The sequence below is a fragment of the Onychostoma macrolepis genome, chromosome 15 (assembly GCF_012432095.1).
Source record: "Onychostoma macrolepis isolate SWU-2019 chromosome 15, ASM1243209v1, whole genome shotgun sequence".
Lineage (NCBI taxonomy): Eukaryota > Metazoa > Chordata > Actinopteri > Cypriniformes > Cyprinidae > Onychostoma > Onychostoma macrolepis.
In genome coordinates, this window is record NC_081169.1 from 2,432,742 (window position 1) to 2,454,791 (window position 22,050).

A 22,050-nucleotide genomic window follows, 5' to 3' on the forward strand; every position below is an offset into this window, starting at 1 on the left:
ACTTAGGAACCTTTATGAATCAATCTTATTCTTAAGTCTAGGAATAAGAGTAAAATTACGTCATTCTTAGAACTTTGACACACTTAGGAATATAAATTTTACTCTGAGCGGCTTTATACATACGGCCCCAGATGTTTGATAGTTTTTTAATTTTCCATAGAGTTTTGTAAAGTCATTAAACTAACCATATTTCCTCAGAATGACTTTTTCTCTGTATGTAGAATGTTTTGAAGTGTTTGGAAGCTGCACTTTAAAGATATAAGAAAATTACTGCTATCTTTTTTTAATCTTTTTGGTCAAATCCCACCCCCCAGTTCATGTTAGTCAACTGCATTTTACTCCCTTTTGCTTAATATACTATTACTAATCTGAAATATTAAAAGTATTGAAATATTAACGCGTAATGCATTATCATGATTGCATGATCTTCAATAACAATTATAATGTACCTGTAAAACCTGGGGTCTTAAGTGGCTTGAAAAATACCACAAAACCCCCCAAGAAATGCTTGAGCGCTAGGCATACATTGCGAATGGCATGACAGACAGCACTTTTCACCAAGTTCTCTGCATCTCCAATAGTGCATTTCAGTGAACTCTTGCAAAGAATTTCAGGCCAGTGCACACAGTCTGTGCTGTTGTTAAAGCCTCAATTTTAATATGAGGATTAGGTAAATGATACCCTCACAAAATATGGCATATTTCTAAAATGTTAACTATTGTGCTGTGCTAAAGGATCCAGTCTATCCCGCATTATACATTGAAATCAGAAAGCTCTTCGAACTATCCTTGCACCTTCTGCAACAGGTTGCTCTAGTAAAAAGGGACAGGACATCACCTCTGCTTATAAAAGCGAAACGTAATACACATGTGCATGATGTCAGTTTTCACAAATTTTGCATTCTTGTAGTTTACATGGATACTTTTTTTATTTTTTTATTTCATGAATCATGAATTTCATTTAAGTTTCATTGATTTGAGAATTAGCAGGGGCAAATACATTTTCACACAGACACAGTTGGTGTTTGTTATGTATTAATGAGGCAGACCATCAACAAATGCCACACTGTAAAAAAAACAGTGCATCAAATGCCATTTTTTTACAGTGCATCAAATGCCATCACTTTACAACAGGTTCAAAAATACATATCAACACACATGAGCATCATTCACATGACTTAAATATACTGGCTTCCGGGAACCAATGAATGCAAGGTAACTACAAATACACATTATCCCATTACACCACAGTATTAGATAACTTTTATTTTCTTTTTTGCTTAAATAAATAACATCTTTTAAATATGTATTTTGTGTTTACTCAGGTTGCCTTTGGTGTATGTTAGTTTTGTTGAAATTTGTTGTTAGTAACCGAATCTACTGGATTTCACATATGAGCTAATGTATTCTGACTACTTTTAGATTAGATTTGACCTAACTCAGAAATCAAATACTGTAGATTTGAATATTATGTACCATAGAGAAAAAAAAAAGATAAAATAAAATAATGATCAAAACACTTGAATATTAGAAAAACAAATACTTTGTTTTATTTTATTTTATTTATTTGTTTACTTTCATATCTGTGTGACTATTAACCCAAATCAGAGAACTGTGAACGTGTTGCTAAACTATTGAAAAATCAACTTAAAATCTGAGGGTGACTTCAAGTAAATAAATTAAACAGGTTCAGCTCACACAAAAAGTTTGTGAATCCCTGCATTACATGAACAAACATAAATAAACATGAAAACAACACAAGGCTGTGTGTTGTAGGCTACTAGAACAATTCAATGTGGCACCCTGGAAAGCCTTTGTTACGAAACACTGTGATCCAGGGAGCATCTAATAATGTTTAAAGATCCCACAACCCACTGAGCTCTGGAGGAGGGTTTGGTTCAGAACTACAATACACATGAATTAAAAGAACTACAAACATGGTGGATGTTAGTGTGCACTGAAAGGGGGTTGAGTTATTAATATCTAGCCTGATGAAAAATACCATTTAATGTTATCTGTGATTAATTTAATTGGAAACAACATCATATACGTTTGTAAAGACATGAATAGCGAAATAGATGTGTTTGGACACTATTTAATGCATCATTACGCAAAAGAAAAAAAACTGTCATGACAATGCAGCTGAGGCTCCAACTACTTTTGCCATGCTTCTTTTTTTCTTTTTTAATCACAGTATGTTCTGTTTGTGTTTTATGGCGCGCGATGGCGCCAAAGTCCAACAAATGTTCTCGCGCACACTACAAGACAATTTAGTTAAAATGGCATATTCACCGAAATTAGCGCAGTAAGACTACTTTTTGTATGCATACATATCTGTAAATATATTTACCCGCACCTTTATATAAACTGCTGACGTGAGGAAAAGACTAGGCTATTAAAAACGTTGCATCTAGTGTAATATTACCTATTACTTCTCTAATACTATTTCTCGTTCCAAGGTTTACGCATTTGATCTGTTGACCTGGATGAAAGACACTGGGCATCCTGCTGATGTGCAACACTCTGAATAGCCTACTTTCATCTCATAGAATCCAATGCTCGAACTTTGCATTATTATTCCAACGTTACTAATGCCTGTGCGTGATTTTAAAGTGATTTGCTGCATGAACACGATGCACATCTGCTGATATGTGTGTGATTGCTGAGTAAACAGAGCCCTGCCCACCGCGCCGTAGTGAAGCTGCTGAGTGGAGCAGACAGTGAGCAGAAGGACGCGCATTTACAGTCTGCATAAAGCAGTCTTTCGCTTTCGGCGCGATTCGTGGCACATACTGCAGATTTTTTGCCCCGAATGCACCGATGAAGAAATGGCAGCGGAATCGACCCGGAGATTTACGAAAAGCCTCCTGAAGCCGGGAAGCGCAGCTGAGATTCGCCAAACCGCATCTAATGCTGTGAGGAACGCTACTGTAACGGTAAGACAAGGACAGCGCGCGCTTGGGCTTATTTTGATGCTGGCTCGTGGGCGGACAAGACACTATTTTCTAATGATGTGTGCGTAAAGAGAATCGCACTGCGCCTGGTTTCCCAAGAGAGGAAAGATCTATTTTGTCAAGCATTGTATTTCGCATGCAGTGAGGTCATATGCCAGACTTATTCTGCGGCGAACCATTATGGAAGTTGTAAATGGACAAGGATGGTGTTTGTGAACGATTGGGCCTCTGTTAGCGGCGTTGGTCTTATTTCGAATTTAGAACTCTTCTTCAAAAAATCAACTCGTTCGAATGTCTCATTTTCGCGGGAAATGAGCTTTACATGTTCGGTGACGTACGCCGCTCGTAGTAAAAACGCCGCAGAGGAATGCAGCGCCGCGGCTTCCAGCCCTGGTTCTTCCTCCTCAACACCGCACATCTTGGACGTCTCCTTCTCTGACACACCCACTTCAGGAGTCACTGAGCTGATCGGTTGAATCACGAAGCAGGTGTGTTTGATTAAGATGACATCTGAAGTGTGCAGTGTTTTTGGAGCTTCAGCGCCGAGATAGAGGATGTGCTCTGTTGCTATTGGATACGGTGACGTGTTTGATGATAGGACTACAGCGGTATTGATTTGTGGTAGTTCTTCTAGCCTCATTCAGTAATGCATTTCTACAACTTTTAGGAGCATGTGATTGCAATTACAGCATGCTTCTACTGCATTACTCGTTTTTTTTTAGTGCACATTTGGTATGTTTTGCATTGATCTCCCAAGCCCTTCTACATGCAGTTCTTTAACTTGAAGTTTGAGTGAAAAGGTGTCATTGTAGGGTAATTTCACATCATGATAATATAATGCATTTTTTTTTCCTATTACCACTTTCTGCCACATATTACTAACAAAGCATTGTTGATGGAGTGTGATTGTATTGCAATGTATCCCTTAAATGTTAACATTCCAAACTAGTTTGGCCATTTTTGAAACTTAAGGTTACATTTGAAACGGCAACAAAACAGATTCATGGACTATGAATTGTTGCTACTGTATGTGAAATATTATCAGAGTAACAGAGTGAAAGCACAGATTTAAAAAGCCACGTGGATGGGAGGAAGAGCGAAGCCATTTAGAACTTGAGAATGGCCTTTCCTAGCAACTAATGATCCGGTTGCCCAGGAAGGCAGAGCTCAGAGAGAAAGAGGAGAATTCAAGAGCATAGCCTTGATCATGTGTCTAAAACTAAACCTGAGACATTAAAGCTGGCCAATCAGCAAATTACAGCTAAAGGTACATATAAGACAATAGACTGAGATGTTCACTATCAGTTCAATTCCAAATGGTCCTTTTGGTAAGGATGAGGGGTTTGCCAAATGTCTTTGTTAAAGTGCCACTCTTCCGTATAGGTTTGCAATCATTTGTGCAATATTAACAAAGACATTTGACTTCAAGTGACACTGACTGGCACACTGTGTTGCTCTGTCCATTGTTTTGTTTTCCGGGTATGAAGTTGTCACAATCACAAGCTATCAAATGCAGTCAGAGATGTAACATTGTTTTGCACAAGAATCCAATGTTGTTTTTTTGTGTTATGCTGTGTTCTTGAAGGAATAGAATAGAAACTCAGAACTGCGTAGAGCATTATTCATGTCTCCTTAATCAAACACACTTGTTTCAACTCATCAGCACATTAAGTAGAGACTCTTGGACTCCATTAATGCTCAAAACCGTTGTTTTAAATTTGCAAAACATCTCACTGATCTTGTGTAAATGTCTAATTTAGAATTTGTAGTTTGAGTTAGATTGAATGAGCTTCCACAGACCTGAAGCTTGGACTCCGGACCTATAAGCATGCAATGCTGAGGAGCTGTTGCTGTGAAATGTATTTCTTTAGCCTTTAACCATTGCTGCTATTGCCACTTCTTCAAGAGCCAGTAAAATAAACCGTTTCTGTGTATTTGATGAAAATGCAAAGAAAAGAGACACTGTTGTGTGTCTGTAGATGAATGGGTGTTAATATGCGTGCAGCTGATGTAGCGTATTATCATCATTATCAATGTTATCTTCAATGTTTATATCCATTTTCCTTCTCTTCCTCCTCTTGTGAAAAAGATCAGAACAGCATGAATGCCATGGGTTAAGAGCAGGGCCGGCCCAAGCCTTTATGGGGCCCTAAGCAGAATTTTATTTGGGGGCCCCTCGGTCCCACCAATATAACTGTTTATTGTCAAAGCTTGATTATTCACACACTATAAATCTAACACACCCATTATCAGTTTTGTTTGTTGTAGCTGTGTTGCTTACATCATACCATTGTCTGCTCAGGGGTGCGTTTCCCAAATACAGTTCAATGGAAATATCGACCATAATTAGCTAACAATGGTTTTGAGAAATGCACCATGTTGAATTTGCCTCCCCTCAACCCCAAAACTTGATCGATTTTAACCCTTTGTTAAAACCCTTTGCTGAATTATTTGTATTGATTATTTAATTATTTAATATTGCGCTTTCGTATAATTACCACTGTCCACTAACATAATATATCACAAATTAAAATAAAATAAAATAAAATAAACTGTAGGCTACTCTTGGGGGCCCTAAGCAGCCACTTACTTCACTTATGCCTTGGGCCGGCTCTGGTTTAGAGGGTCGTTAGTGCCAGTCTGATTGGTTTCCCCAGCAAAACAGATAATTACAAAAAAGGCACTTACTATGGAAGTTAGTGTGGCCAATTTGTAAACCATGGAATTCATTTTTATAGTAATCAGCATTCTTCGCATCATTGCTATAGTTTCCAACAGTGACAGAAATTAACTTTTTCCTAAAGGCGCCCCATTAAATCGATTTCCTGGGGCATTTTACATTTATATGGGCTTTTTTCCCTAACCTTATTAGATGCATCATCTTTTGTCTTACAATTAACCAAATTCAATTAGAATGATAAGATATTATAGGGGTACCAATCAAATAGTATCTAGTAGTATCTATAGTATATATAGTATCTAGTATCAACAGAATTTAGAATTTAACAGATTTTTTACACTTTTTTTTAGCTATTTAATGCCTTTCAGAGGTGGCATGGATGCATTTATCATGCATTTACAATTGCATAAATGAATAAGGCTATGGGATTGACATTTTTTATGTGTATATTAAAATAAGACATTATTTTTTAAGCTATACTGTGTACATTTTAGCCCTCTAGCAGTTAAAAACTAAAACTGATGGATGTTTTTTTTAACCAAAAAAAGTTACATTAGTAGTTTAAATAACTGCCGGTAGGTGGTGGCCATAGGCGTAAATCCCGGGGGGGACGGGGGGGACAGGACCCCCCCTATCTGAGGCTTGTCCCCCCTAAAAATATAATTACAAGTGACTCTGTGTATTGAAAATAATATAATGGACATATACTTAAAATAATTGTGTGATTAGTAAAACAAAATAAACGCAAAAAAACGTTTTAAGTTCAGAAATGTTTTGATTCCCCCCTCCCTTTCCTCACAGTGGTTTGGTCCACTGCCTGCTTTCCTTCTTTACCGATACACACATGAGTCCGGTGAGAGAGAGCAAGTTAGTTATGTGTAAGTAGGCTGTCAAGGCTATTTTATTCTCTTTTAAACATCGGGTGAAATGATTCTTTATCTTTAATACAGATGATGCTGGATCATTAATAAATTAGTCATGACAAAACAATTATGACATCCGATGTATTTTCTATGAGCAATTATAAGTTTGACAAGCTTAATACCGTAGCTTGTCACCCACTACAACTAACACGGCAATAAGCCTGTGTGTGAACTGATATTAGGCTAATATTGTAGACCTATGTGTTGGGTTTCGTTCAATATGATGTTTAGCGGCAGATCAGTGGGTTTAATGCGGTTGAATTAATGCGAAAGAGACGTACTAGGTTTCAGATGAAACCTAAAATACTATAGATGACGCAAAATAATAATTATAATATGACCGCGTGGTGAACCATGAACTCATATTTAAACACGGTCTCCATGCTATGTACACATGCTGTGTTCACATATCTATCCTTATAAGTACAATTTTGGCTGTATTATTTGTGTCCCCTTCAAAAATTGCTCTTGAGAAATTTTACGTTTATTGTCCCCCCCTACTGTCAGATGAAATTTACACCCCTGGTGGTGGCAGGATTTTTCATAGATTGGTGGTTAATTAGATTGGAAGTATGCATATTTTGAATGCAGGCACAGTCTTTATGAATGGGTCATTGAATCATTCATTCAAGCAATTCATTAAACACACCTCTGTGTGTGGATTTGTTCGGAGCTGTTCTTGTTGGTGAAATGAAGCAAAAATAGACAATATTGTGTTTAAAATGTAAGTGACTTGGTTGCATCTTTATTTTCTTTGTTTTTGCATTCATCCCTTATGACTGATGACTGCCGGTGTGTTTTTCATATTGGCACGAAGAATCAGGTCAGCAGACTCAGGCCTGGTGTGATTCTTGGGACATATGTTAGAAAGGTAACTCATTGCAACAGAAATGCAGTTTTTTGTTTTTTTTTGTTTTCTACACAGATAAACAGTTTTAATGAGTATACTGTATATATTTGTAAGATATCAAACTAAACCATAACTTTGATATGGTATATAAACTGCTTAAACGGTATAGTTTAAATATAGTGTCTCTGCTTGGAACATTTTGTATGTCTGACGCATGGGGTCTCTCCTAACGAGCTGCTGATCTGAATAAGGTGTGTTAAATAAGGAAGACATAAGCCCTATTGGGACGGTAATTGTTTCTCATGGGGATGTAAGGTGTTTTCAACATTTGCAGAGGTTAGTCAGTGATTTTATTGCCATCCTAACACAGAATGACTGTGTTATTTTCCCCATCACCCGTGTAAAAATCCCCACCAAAATTACCTAAAGTTATTGACAAACACTGAGGTTGTGAGGTATTATACACATCTCTGAGAAAACAAGAATTGATCAAATCAAATTTCACAGTTTAAATCCATTTTGACCACAGCCGATCACTGGTAGCTGTTGAGCTTCGCTGTAATTTGCATGCATTTTAAAGATGTACACTTTTAGTACTGAAATGCTGGAAGGTATCGACAAGAACAATATTTCATCACCACACATGTTAAATATTTGAAACAGCTTTGTTTATATTTATGTAAATAAGAGGTTGCATTAACTTATTTCTGCTTATCTCCACATTTTAGTGACATCCATCATTTTGAGAGATACAATGCAAAACTTTAAATAATCAAATACTTAGTAGGATATTATTGTCCTATTATTAAGTACGTAGATCTATCTATCTATCTATCTGTACAGCTATAGATATACTTGTAGCATGGTAATGGATATATAACAGGTCAGTTGAAATGAAATAAATTCAAAACACTTTTAATGAAACAACATTTGATTTTTACTGTATTTAACTGCTCTTGCATTAGACATTTGGCAGGAATGACTCCCTCTGAAAAACGACAACAAAAATAAGCCATTTCTAAACAAATGACACAATGCTAAGAAGACATATCAAGTACAGCCGTGCTGCTTAGCGTCACATCTGCGTTCTCCACTGCAGGCGGTTTGCAGTTTTCTGGCCATGTGATAAGTCAGAGGTCACGCACTGAGCTTGTATTTAAATTCTTTGTTTTGGGAATGGAGGCCAAAAGAGCCCATAGCTGTGGGAATGAAAATGTTCCCTCTCTACCATAACATTTGCAGGAATTCTAAATCTTTTGTCTTCAATGTAGTGTCTACATTTTGTTTCTCTCTTTTTTCAGAATATTGTAGGTTTTATTTGCTTTTCAAGGCTTGTAAATTCGTTTACATCCTCTGGTTCATCGCTCTCTACATTAACTTTATTCCTTTCTTTCGCTGTTCGTAAGAGGAAGACAAAGTCTGGTAGTTTGACATGCACTCAGAAACTCTTCCCCCACTCATGTCAGCGTAATGAGGGCGAGGTCATCCTGGGTCACACCAGGGCAGGGGAATTTCTCTAATTGCTCACTGCTAGTTAACAGCAACTGCGTTCAGGTTCTCTGTAAACCACATTATAATCTTTGTGAGAAGATCATTCTGCTCTTGTACTGAAGAAAGCAGCTGCTCCAGCTATGCTACGCATACATATATGAGCACAAACAGGTGCAGTCATAAGTTTACACGTGTCTTGCAGAACCTGCAAAATGTTAATAATGGTAACAAAATAAGATGTTTTTAAATGTTGTTATTACTGAATAAGCTATTTCACAGATGTTTACAGTCCACAAGACAAAAATAATAGCTAAATTGGAAAAATAAAAAATGACCCTGGTCAAAAGTTTACCTGTGCTAAAGCTGTGTATCGTTAACTGAATGTTTTGTGGTAGGTTTTCATGAGTCTCTTGTTTGTTCTGAGCAGTTAAACTGTCCAGTGTTCTTCAGAAAAGTCCTCCAGGTCCTGCACATGCTTTGGTTTTCCGGCATCTTCATATTTGAACCCTTTCCAGCATTTGAGATCTATTTTTTTTTCTTTCTTTCAGACTAAAGACAACAGAGGGACTCATAGACCACTATTAAATCGGTGCAAACATTCACTGAAGCTCAAGAAAGCCCATTAAGAGCTGACAAATGCAGTCTGACTGAACTAATAACAAACATTTATTGTATGCTATATACCTTACTAAATATATTGAGTAATAATTCAAAAATCAGTGAAAAAGCATGTGAACACCCTTACGCAAAGAAAATATATTTCCTAATATATGAACGATCAGGCATAACAGTATATTAGAAATTATACAGAATAATATATTGTGTAAATATATTACAATATATTGAATAATACATAAGGAATTGCCGCTTTCATGAAAAATATGCGACAATATATTTAATTATAAATCACAATATATGTAACATTATATTCAGTAATACACTTTATAATATATAGATAAGATATAGTACTGCATGTGTAAAAATATATTGAACATATATTTACTCATGTAGTATACACACATATATGAAAATATATATTTCTTATCTTTAACAATAATTTATGATATACAGTATGTTTCATATTTTGTAATATAGCTAGTTTACTATAGCATCAGCACATCTGCTCATAATAAACACTTAGTGAACAGACAATCACTGTGCTGAAACGTGCACAGCCATTACTTTTTAAATAAAGTAATATATGATTCAATGGTGTTTGGTCAATCGTCATCCTGACCACTGACTCTACTCTTCAACACAATGATAACCCCACAAACTTACACACACCAGAAACCCTTTTACATTTTAAAATAATACAACATTAAACACTAACAGATCTCCCCCAATATTAATACTGAGCAAAAACACATGAAATAACACTTATATTAAATAACCACTTTAACAGTCAGAAGCAGAGCATGCTGGGAACTAGAGATCTGCTTTAACTCATTCAGTGCATTCATACATTCACATTTATATGGGAACATCTATGAGCAATATATACTCAATAAATTATCAAACATTATGAATATTAGATTTATCTTTGTCCTCATTTCTAAATATATTTGTATGTATCAATATATATATAGCCATATATTGTCAATGCATATATCGCTGTATATTGAAAAATATAAGCACTAGTTTCCAATACATGGAAATGTATTATGTAATATCACATTATATTTTACAGTATATTCCCATATATTTTTGTTTCGTAAGGGCATTTATATTTAGTACCTTGCAGATAATCCTTTAGCAGCAAAATCTCACACTAAATATTTCCTTATGAAAATTGCACACTGAGGATGCATAGGATGCATTTTTATTTATTTTTTATTTTTTTGGCTAGTTAAATTCATTTTGGGCTACCAAAATCTAAAGAGAGCCTGCCCGAAGGGCTACCAGGGATTTTTATATTTTGCAAGCCCTGCAAACCTCAAATACCAACTAACCACAATCTTTGTGAAGTCATGTGGTGTGTGTGTTAGAACCGATGAGAGTGATTAATTCAATTCAGTTCTAGTTTATTTGTATAGAGCTTTTCACGATGCAAATCGTTGCAAAGCAGCTTTACAGAAAATTAAAGTTTCTACATTATATTTAGTAATAGCTTATCTCAAGTTGATTAAAGGGTTAGATTTTGACTTCTTCATCGCAATGATATCAACAATACCAGTCGAGTCATATGAATTAATATCATGCTACCTATAAGATCATTCAGAAACTTTTAAGTTTTCGGCTCAGTTGACATTTATAAGTCATTTAAATCATTAAATCATTTGATTCCATCAATTTTTTTTTAGTTAAATACTGACAGTCCACCCACATTTCTAGCTGTTTAGATAGAGATAATCTGTGTGTGTGATTGTATGGGGCGTTGCCTCAGACTTGTTGGGGGAGATTTGTGAATGCCCTTGAGGATGTAATGCTGAGTTTAGGATAGGCGGTCTGGAGGGAATAATGCTGCACTCTCACCATCTTTCTGTCCGGACTGTGCTTGATTTTCACTAAACTATGTCTTTTATTAGAACCGCACAACAGTATCTGTGTGCCCTCCAACACTATCAACTCTGTAGTCATCGCTCATTATGCATGCTCATGCTGTAGAGACCAATGCAACACCCCTCGTCTAACTGGACACAATAAAATGCATGTGTCTGAAATGACATTACAATTCAGGTTGCAGATTCCATGTTTCATATGAATTCAACACGCGATGCATTATTTCATTAATTCATTTTTTGATGCACCTGTATTGCATCCCTGGCAGTGGTACATCCGTAAGTCATGATATGATAAAATACAATTTAATACAAAAAGGACCCACAAATGTTCCAACTAAACTTTATTGAAACTTTCAACATGTTTTTTCAATAGCTGCGTTTCCATTACAGATTGTGCAAAATTTTGCAATATTTTATAAGCATTAATGGTAAGAAAAGCCCCTTATACTTGAGAACAGCCACGTATGAGGTGTTTCTTTCAGGTTATAGACAGTACATTGAAGAATGATCATGTGACTTTTTCGCACACCAGGTGAACTGTAAATGCAAAAAAAATGCAAAATAATCCTTTTTCAAATTGCCTGAAAAACCACCTCACGTGAGTGCAAAATCTTTTTGCGATATATGGGAGTTGTTGTGAATGAACATGTTTCCATTGGGTGCATTTTCAATTTAAAATTGCGCAATTTGAAGGGTAATGGAAACAGCTAGTGTCTGACACTGGCAACAAAAACCCAGGGGGCATTTCCTAAAAGCAACTATGGTTGCAAGTTCTGTCATTATTACCTATAGAGTTCAGTGAAACATGTGACCTTAGTTAGCTAGCAATGTTTTTGGGAAACAAGAGAAGTAACTTTAACCACAAAACTGCATTTGCACTGCCTTTCTCAATACGGTGTCCTAAGGAAAAAGGTCAAACTATTTTTATGTTATTTATTTATTTAGTAGAAAAGTTTGTCAACCGTTTTAGCTGTGAGCTGAGTCCGACACTGCATTGGCAATGTCACCGCCGGCAATGTCGTAAATGTTTGGAGTAGTTGTACTGGCAACTGTTAAGAAAATTTAAAAAACCTGCAATGCTTTGTTTCCATCGTTTCAAGCTGTCTATCTAGACTACCTGGCTAGATAACTAATTTGTATGCCTTTTTGTCTGTTTCTGAGCACACTTCTGCTCCGCTGGACTTGTGATGGGCTGGTAGGCTGTAAGTCCAGGGCTGATTTTTACTTCCAGTCCACCCTTGGGTGTCACATAATGGGAAGGGCAGTCAGTAAGTTTACTGATATTCAGCAAACTGGCAAAGGGGGGCAAATGCTCCAGCTAAGGGCACGACTCCAAGTGCCAGGCCGAGATTGGCAGCAGACAGTCATGGAGAGCTGGAGAGTGACCGAATCTAGTGATGCAAAGGGAGAGAGGTCTGAAACAAAGCCAGGTGAGCAGACAACACCAAAAAAAGGGCAGGCAGGAAATCAAAGTCACGAGGCAAGCAGGATCACAAACCAGAAACATTCTGGAAAAGAACACTACAGGAGTAAAGAGACACAAAAAGGGAGAACACAAAATACACAGACAACCAGAAACAGCGAGAACATCCTGAAAGTCATGCATTACATTTTCTGATTTTCCTAACAGTTTCTTCACTATGGATCCCAATGATTTCTGTACATCAGCGAAGAAAACTGGTCTGATGAACAGCTCCCTCTCATTTACCTCTCATGGCCATGAGATATAAGAGTCTCCCATGGGTTACAGTTTTGCACCCACTGATTGGTGTAGTGCTATTAAATAAAATAACTTCATGAAAGTTTCATTTGATATAAAAAAGTAGATAGTGATTAGATGGGCCTAAGAAAAAGACAGCAGAAAGTTGCACTCCATGTAACAGGACAGCGCCGAGTTAAACAGATGTTTGATTAGAAATATTATTTCGCCTCGCCTGGAATTAAACTCAAAAATGCTGGAACCTCAACCTGTTTATTTCAGTCAAACATCTTGTATTTCTGGGGTAAAGCACAGTGACTGGTGGGTAAATTTCCCTCTCAGTGTAACGTGGCTGACGAGACGTGAGACGTGCGGATCCAAGTGCAAGCTTTTATTTACAGGCATGGTCATAAAAACAGGCAGGGTCGAGCAATGGCAAACAGGTATGGCAGGGACAAGACAAAGAGTAATCCTAGGGCAAGCAAAGGTCGGTCGACAGCGAACAGTATCCGAAGGGGCTTGACGAGAGAAGTATCTGAAAACGAAGCAATAGTCCAGGCAGGGGAAAACACAATCCAAAACAGGCAGGGGGAAAACTATCAGGGGCTCTGTAGAGTTGCTACGGCTAGGGGAGGGGTAAACGCATACAATACTCGGCAGTGAGGGAAACAAAGTCCAGGGTTTAAATAGAGTGTGTGATTAGTGAGAGCTGTGTGATCAGTGCCTTCAGCTGTGTGTGCAATCAGTGCAATGGATGATGGGAAATTGAGTCCAGTGTGATGTGTGCTGTGAGAGTCAATGTGGTGAGCGAGTGAACGGAAGTGCAGGGACAAGATTCGTGACATAGCCCCCCCCAAGGAGCGGCTTCCAGACGTGAAGAGAATGGGGACTGAGGCAGAACCGGCCGAGCAGGAAGCCGGGGCAGAGTCAACGGAACTGGAGTCCACCAGGGAGGAGCCGATGGAGCTGGAGTCCACCAGGGCGGAGCAGAAGAGACCGGAGCCCACCAGGGTGGAGTAGACGGAGCAGGAGCCCACCAGGGTGGAGCAGACAGGGCAGAAGACCTCCATGGCGGTGCAGACAGGGCAGGAGCCCACCAGTGCAGAGTAGACAGGGCCGGAGACCTCCACGGTGGAGCAGACAGAGCAGAAGACCACCACGGCAGATCAGGGGAGCACCACAACGGATCAGCAGGGACTGCGAACTAGGGACAACTGAGACACAAGAAAGAGACAAAACATGCACAGACCCAAGGATAGAGGCAGGGAACATGGGAAGTTCGTAATTAGTCTCCATAGTTGTGACAGGACAGAACGAGAGTTCACTGACGGCCTCCATAGCCGTGACAGGACAGAACGAGAGTTCACAGACGGATACCGCTGACACCTCTGGAGGTTCTGCAGCAGTTGCCGCCACCTCTGGAGGTTCTACAGCAGTAAACTCAGGACACAAGGAGAGTTTAGTAACGGTCTCTTCGACCGCAACACAACAGGTTGAGAGTACATTACTGAGCGCCACCACCATACAAGGGGCTGAGGTGAGCCCTGCCGCTTCTGGAGGTTCTGCAGCATGTGCCACCACCTCTGGAGAAGCTGTGGCAGCAGTCGCCACCTCAGACAGTGCTGCGGTGGTGTACGGCGCCCAAACACAACATAAAGTGATCCCCATCATGGGAAGCACTTCAGACAGGGGAATCAGTTCAGGAACAGGAGGGCTAGAGTGAGTTGGTTTGGGGATACCAGCTGCGCGTGCAGACACCAGCGGTGAATCCCTCACACTGGATATCAGACTGGGATAATGAAAGACTGACCTTGATGATCTGTGTGTCTCAGCCCGGACGTGACCCAACTCTGGAAGGTCAGCGGAGACGTGACCCGACTCTGGAAGGTCAGCGGAGACGTGACCCGACTCTGGAAGGTCAGCGGAGACGTGACCCGACTCTGGAAGGTCAGCGGAGACGTGACCCGACTCTGGAAGGTCAGCGGAGACGTGACCCGACTCTGGAAGGTCAGCGGAGACGTGACCCGACTCTGGAAGGTCAGCGGAGACGTGCTGCTGTGACTCTGGGAGATCAGCGTAGACGTGCTGCTGTGACTCTGGGAGATCAGCGTAGACGTGAAGTAACTCTGGGAGATCAGCTGAGACGTGAAGTGACTCTGGGAGATCAGCTGAGGCGGGGCAAGACTCTGGGAGATCAGTTGAGACGTGACTCGATTGATGACGAACAACTGTGACTTGGCTTGACTCTCTGACATCAACTGTGACTTGACTTGGTTCTTTAAGATCAACTGTGAATTGACTGGGTTCTTTAACAGCAACTGTGACTTGATTTGACTCTGACATTAACTGTGACTTGACTTAGCTCATGAAGATCAGCTGTGACTTGGCTTGATTCGTGAAGATCAGCTGTGACTTGGCTTGACTCGTGAGGATCAGCTTTGACTTGGCTTGATTTGTGAAGATCAGCTGTGACTTAGCTTGATTCGTGAAGATCACCTGTGACTTGGCTTGATTCGTGAAGATCACCTGTGACTTGACTTGGCTCCTGAATGGCAGCAATGACATGACGGGGTGTTGTTGTGGCCGCCATTTTGTGCTCGTGCTCTAGTGTAGCTGCCATTACATGAGTGCGTGCGGTGTCGCCTTCCTCTGTGATACCCACAGTGAACACTGAACCAACAGTCAATAAAGCATAGTGCAAAAAACAACTCAGTGATGAACGCGGACCCTCACGTCTGAGCTGAGATCGCAGAGGCTGATTAATGCCATCACAAAAAATCTCAATCAGGATTATGTCCGGTAGATCTGAATAATGAGAGAAAGCTAAAAACTCTCTAACATGGTTCTCCAATGACCGTGTGCCTTGTTTAAGGGCAAACAATAGACTAGTTGTGTCCATACCTGACCAATGTCTGTCTGAGAAGTTGCTGAATCCTTGTGTGGCCGAGTATTCTGGAACATGGCTGACGAGACGTGAGACGTGCGGATCCAAGTGCAAGCTTTTATTTACAGGCATGGTCATAAAAACAGGCAGGGTCAAGCAATGGCAAACAGGTATGGCAGGGACAAGACAAAGAGTAATCCTAGGGCAAGCAAAGGTCGGTCGACAGCGAACAGTATCCGAAGGGGTTTGACGAGAGAAGTATCTGAAAACGAAGCAATAGTCCAGGCAGGGGAAAACACAATCCAAAACAGGCAGGGGAAAACTATCAGGGGCTCTGTAGAGTTGCTACGGCTAGGGGAGCGGTAAACGCATACAATACTCGGCAGTGAGGGAAACAAAGTCCAGGGTTTAAATAGACTGTGTGATTAGTGAGAGCTGTGTGATCAGTGCCTTCAGCTGTATGTGCAATCAGTGTAATGGATGATGGGAAATTGAGTCCAGTGTGATGTGTGCTGTGAGAGTCAATGTGGTGAGCGAGTTACCTCTGGTGGTGAATGAACGGAAGTGCAGGGACAGGATTCGTGACACTCAGTATCACTGTGAAGTGACATATCTATTATGCTGTCTGCAGTGTACTTTGATCCGTTGAAGCCTTCGGATTGAAATCTCACTTGCGGCACAATACCCTGTGAAGTCCACTTTGCAGAGCACTTATTTTCGATTGGACCGTAGGAGTAGAACAGGTTTTTATTATTATTATTGTTATTATTAATTAGTTGTGGGGACGTTCTCTCTTTGCATGTTGCGTAACTTGAAATTACACTGCATTTGATTACAAGCTGGACATGTGGAAATAAAAGACTTGTTTCAAATCATATTTATATTGTTGCTGAAATATTTGGTTGACTTGGAAGTGATTTTAGTGAGATTGTGGGTCTATCAGGTTTGTTGATGTTGCATGGGATAATGACCCTGATAATGCTGTGTTAACCTTTGAACAACAAAAAATTACTTGAAAATACAAACACGCCGTTTAGAGGTTGGTGATTGGGAGAATGAACGGCAATTATAATTTGAGATATCAAAATTAAGGTCAGTGAGAGACTAAACTGGAGCTGGCAAAGTTGAAAAATAGATTAAACTTGATGTTGGAGGGTAGAATTCAGAGGGGAAATCTTTCAGATCTAGTAAATGTTGGTGCAGTTCAAATGTCTGATTTATTGAACATGACAAAAATGCTAAAAGAATAATCTGATGTGTGTGTGTTTTTTCCTCACCAGTCAAATATACTGCAAACGATCAGCACTGGAGTGGCTTCACTTGCTCTGCACTTTTTTTTTATCGCAGAGTGTGCTCATTGGGAAAGCCCAGGAAGCATTTACATATTTGTCAGTACCGGATAGGAACAATTACAATGCTATGAAAGAAGCCGTTTTAAAAGTGTACAAATTAGCCTCTGAAGTGACAGTGGTTAAGAAAGGAGACAAGAAAATGCATGTAGAGGCGGCTTAGGGGTTTACAGGGTTTTTAATTGATGGTTTAGTGCAGTTGAAGTGAAAATGTTTGAGGTTTCTGCGACTTGCTTGCTTGTCATTCCAGATTATATTGCTACTTATATAAGCAAACAAAAGGTAAAATGGCTGCTGATGCTGCCGTTTTAGCTAATGAGTTCCCAGAAAAGAGCTATAAAGGATTTCTCACAGGACATTTTGGATCTAGGAAGTATTAGCCAGGGCTGAATTCTATTTCTCTACAATCTACATGGACTTATTAGACTAAAGTCAGACCTGTGTGTTTGACACATTATGTGCTTCACTTATGAGCTTGTGCTCAGCTGATGTGAATATGGAATTTCAAGTCATTTTCACTCGCAAGGAGTCAAAATCTAAAGCATGGTCAGGGTAACTCTAGGCATCACTAAATTGATTAACCAAATTTTCCATTGTTTTCAGTTTCTTGCCTTGTGCATCAAGATGCATTAAATTATTTGCATGCATTTCTAAAAGTATACATTATTTGGTAACGCTTTAGATTACAACCCGCAAAGAACTACGTAAGTATACTGAATTTACAGTGTACATTTCTGTAAATTCATTTTCTCATAAAATGTGCACTAAAAATCATGATTTTGCATGATTCCTGTAAGGGGTAGGTTTAGGGGTAGGGTTAGGTGTGGTCATTCGTACGAATTAGCCACCTAGTAAAATATGTACGAATACTGTGAGATCGGTGTAAAAAGTCCACATATTGCATTTAAATAAACACGCATTTTGATTGGTAATGACAGTCATACGTCATTTCATGACGACAGACGCAACACGAGACTGTCATTATTTTTACGTGCGCTAGAGGGCGCTTAACTTTAAAACGTAAATATAGGTCGTAATAAGGGCTTGCACAAACAACCTATAGGGTCGTTTTTTGTTGGAGGACAGGCTCCTTATTCCATGTAGTTACAGGGTAAGTAGCTACAGCAAATGGCTCTAAAATGATTGTTTATAGAGTAGGTCATACATTATATATCAGGTAATATATCAATAAACTTGGTGACTGTTTTATTTAATTCTAATATTATTTGAAATTTGGGTTTTTAAATTAAAATCACACACAATATGACAACAGTAACAACACAGGCAACAGATAATGAAAGATAAAAATGTATTACACCAGTTCAGAAAAATCAAAGCAACTCCATACTTATACAGCTTATACAGTTAAAGCTAATTCTTTTGAAAAGTTTAAGAACAAAATTAAGATTTTGTTCTATTTGTTCATGTTTTTCACCCACTGACGAAGTTAAACTATTATGGCCAAACCATCACGTTAATAAACACACAGTAATAAACACTGAAAGTCAATATTAAACTATGTATTATAGCGATCTGACAGGATTTTACCGTCTTTGATTTTACCGTTGTGATCCACTGCTCAGTGTTGTGAGAACATACTCGGACAAAACTCTCCGGTTTAAAAAAAAACAGATTCCAGTCAGTTCCAAAAATCTCTCTCCTCTTCGCTTCGATTAGTTTTCTTATATTTTCAACACATATTCCTGTCATGAGCACCGCAAACATGGATAGACTCGTCTCAAGCGTAATTCCAGCTGTTTCCCGTTCAGCACATTCACTTCTCCAGTTTTAAACCAACACAGTTTCAAAGTTGTCTCTCGTCTGTGCTTCGATTATTTTTTTCCTATTTTCCACACGTTTCCATCTTCAGCACCGCAGACAGAACCGTTCGCGTTTGAACCTCCACATTCCTAACCAGGGTTGCCAGGTTTTCACAACAAAACCCGCCCAATTGCTACTCAAAACTAGCCCAATCGCGTTTTGAGGCGGGTTCCCCGGTAATATAAGATTGTATAGCCTACATACCACGTAATATTAGAATAGGTACCACTTAGTTTCAAAATACTTACAGTAGAAATAATCTGAAATAATTCAAATTAAAAATAATTCCCCAAACTTCACATATTGTTCCCTTATACTTACACGGAGGTACTGAATAGGTACACTATAATTACAAAAAAGTTACACTGTAAATTCTGTTTACTTATGTAGTACGTTGCAGGTAAAGCGTTACCCTTTATTTTAATATATGATTATCCTTTTTTTGAACCCCAACCTTACCCTAAACACTATAAAAGTACATTCACAGGTGTTTACTGCAAAAACTGACCAAATAACAGTATAAAAGTGTTATAATAAATGAGTCAAATTGGATTTCTAGTCTTCTGAAGCCAAATAGTTATGTGAGGAGCAAAGTGATGTACTTTTATCGCTGAAAATGAACCAGCTTTTGAAAATTCTTTTTTTTTTTAATTGTTAAATACAACTTTGAAACTATGAACCTGAACTTACTTTGTCTGGGAATTTCATTCAAATTATTTTTGTAACCAGTGGCTTAAAGAGCTATTCTGGGTGAAAACAGTTATATTTGACAAGACTGTCGAGCTTGTTCGGCACCCGAATGTATAATTGTTTATTTATTTTTTAATAGTTAATATTCTCTCCTTAATCTGATAGCGCCACCGCTACAACAGTCACATCTCATTTAAAAGATAAATCACATGAGACACATGAGAGATCAATGATATCTCACAAAGTGGGTGTAACAAATCATTTGGCAAATCGTGGCATAAGTATGAAGGTTCATTCTTGGTGTCTTATTAGTGAAATTCATACATTTTGTTTTTTAAGTGTCTAGATACTTACTGTACTTTTGAGGGTTTCCTATAGATGTTCATTATTCTGATATTTAGCTAATCATACACTGTAACCTGAACCCTTACACACATTATTTGTCATTTATGCCTTTTCTTTAGTGAAGACCATTCTCAAGTTAGAGGTTTAGCTCTTCTCACTCTCAGGTCACTCCAAACCTTCATGAGTTTCTTTGAACACAGAAAATAATTTATTTAAAGAAAGTTGGTGTTCAGAACATTGAACCCCATTGACTTTCCTAACATGGAAAAAACAAACTGAGTGCATGCACACAAGATAATCATGTATCGTGAGAAAGCTGTGTTTGTGTTTAAATGCACAGTGTTAGTGACATATTCTAGTCCCGCACCGCAACACAATTCACTCCCACAAACCACACACACAGTCAACTGTGTGTCCAATCAAACACTGGTGCCTTTTAATTTTCAGGAATGACTCAAGTCTCTGTATGTACACACTTCAACAATGAAATGACAAAAGCACTAGTCTAAAATGAGGTCATAAATAAAAGATGGGTGCACACTGAAGAGAGCATTGTCTTCCGAAGCTGTTACAAAGGAACATTTTGTTTCTCAGATGCATAGCCAATATGAAGGCGCTTCGACCACCATAACCACTGCTGGGTTGCTACATATCTGCTTCAGGAAGACCACGGCAGTCTTAACCAAATAGTTCCACATGGTACAGGTTCTACAAACGACCTTAGACCTTAATCTTAAAACAATAACTAAATAGGTCTTTTATATAGTAACCTGTACTTTAGATTCAAGTTTATGATGATGAACTTCCACATAATTTCCATTACATCATTTAAAGCTGAATGATAAATGTTGGTCTCAATGAGTGCAGAGGCTTGGTGCCGCCAGTAAAAGAGCTTGAAAACATTTCCTGTGTCTTGAACAGCAGTATTATTGAGATAAGAGAGTGATTTGATTCCAGATATCAGCAAAGACAAACACAGAAAGAGCAGTAAATGACCGATGACAGGAAAAGAGACAATGAGCATGTTCACTTGCACACTTTAAAAAAAAAAAAAATCAGATTACCATACAAATCTGTTTTAAGGGTTTACATACAAATCTATAGACGAAAAATCATGTGTATGTGTGATTTTAAAATGATCTAGATTTGCATGTAAACATGCCCAATGACTTGAAAATGAAATGAAAATGTCAAACAAGTGGTCAGTTAGTTGTCTATTCCTGATAACATCTATAGTCCCATTTTGCCACATATTAGCAATGCCTTTTTTAAGACAATTAAAATCAGCAATGCAAAAAGGTTGCAAGCGGGAGAGGGACAAAATCTTGCAGAAACAGGCCTGAAAAAAAGATCTTGCACAGCCTTCTAATGTCAACCATTCGCCACTTCAGGGCTCAAGCTCCCGTCCGAGAGCCATCGGATAAGTTTATATGCTTTACTTTAACCATAAACAAGATCAATTAGATTTGAACACAAAATAAAATACATAGAAATTATTTTTGTCCACTGTTATTTAGCCACAAATATGCTAACATCACCAAAAATACAATCAATTAAAGGTACAATAAATGTATTCAATGACTGACTTTTCCAAATATTCACATAAATGACAGCATAAATGGACATTTACATTTGCACAGACAACCAAAGAACCAAGTGAATGCAAACAGAAAACTCAACATGAAGTTACATGCTAGTACAAAGCGTAAATAGCATTGTGCATATGCAATGCAATATTCTAACCAGTCTCTAAAACAGAGAAAACTAATAAGGAATTCGTTATTCGGTTCACACAGAGCACACTTTTCCATTGTTTTTCTATGTAAACTATGTAGATGGACATGTTTGACCATTGCGCTCA

General features: G+C 38.5%; 2 protein-coding genes across 3 annotated transcripts in view; one reads left to right on the top strand and one right to left on the bottom strand.

Annotated features, from left to right (window-relative positions):
* The first annotated feature begins 2,696 nt into the window (after positions 1–2,696).
* Positions 2,697–22,050, top strand: part of dock10 (dedicator of cytokinesis 10) — a 107,015-nt gene continuing 87,661 nt past the window's right edge. For both annotated transcript variants that reach the window (XM_058799050.1, XM_058799051.1), the window contains exon 1: positions 2,697–2,935. In XM_058799050.1, the coding sequence (XP_058655033.1) occupies positions 2,828–2,935 (108 nt within the window). In that variant the 5' untranslated portion in view covers positions 2,697–2,827. The remainder of the gene's footprint in view (positions 2,936–22,050) is intronic.
* LOC131554035 (uncharacterized) lies at positions 13,225–15,803 on the bottom strand. Its single transcript, XM_058799058.1, has 2 exons — positions 14,911–15,803; positions 13,225–14,314 (listed from the first exon to the last, which is right to left on the bottom strand). The coding sequence occupies exons 1-2, from the start codon at positions 15,353–15,355 to the stop codon at positions 14,028–14,030; spliced, it is 732 nt and encodes a 243-aa protein (XP_058655041.1). The 5' UTR covers positions 15,356–15,803; the 3' UTR covers positions 13,225–14,027.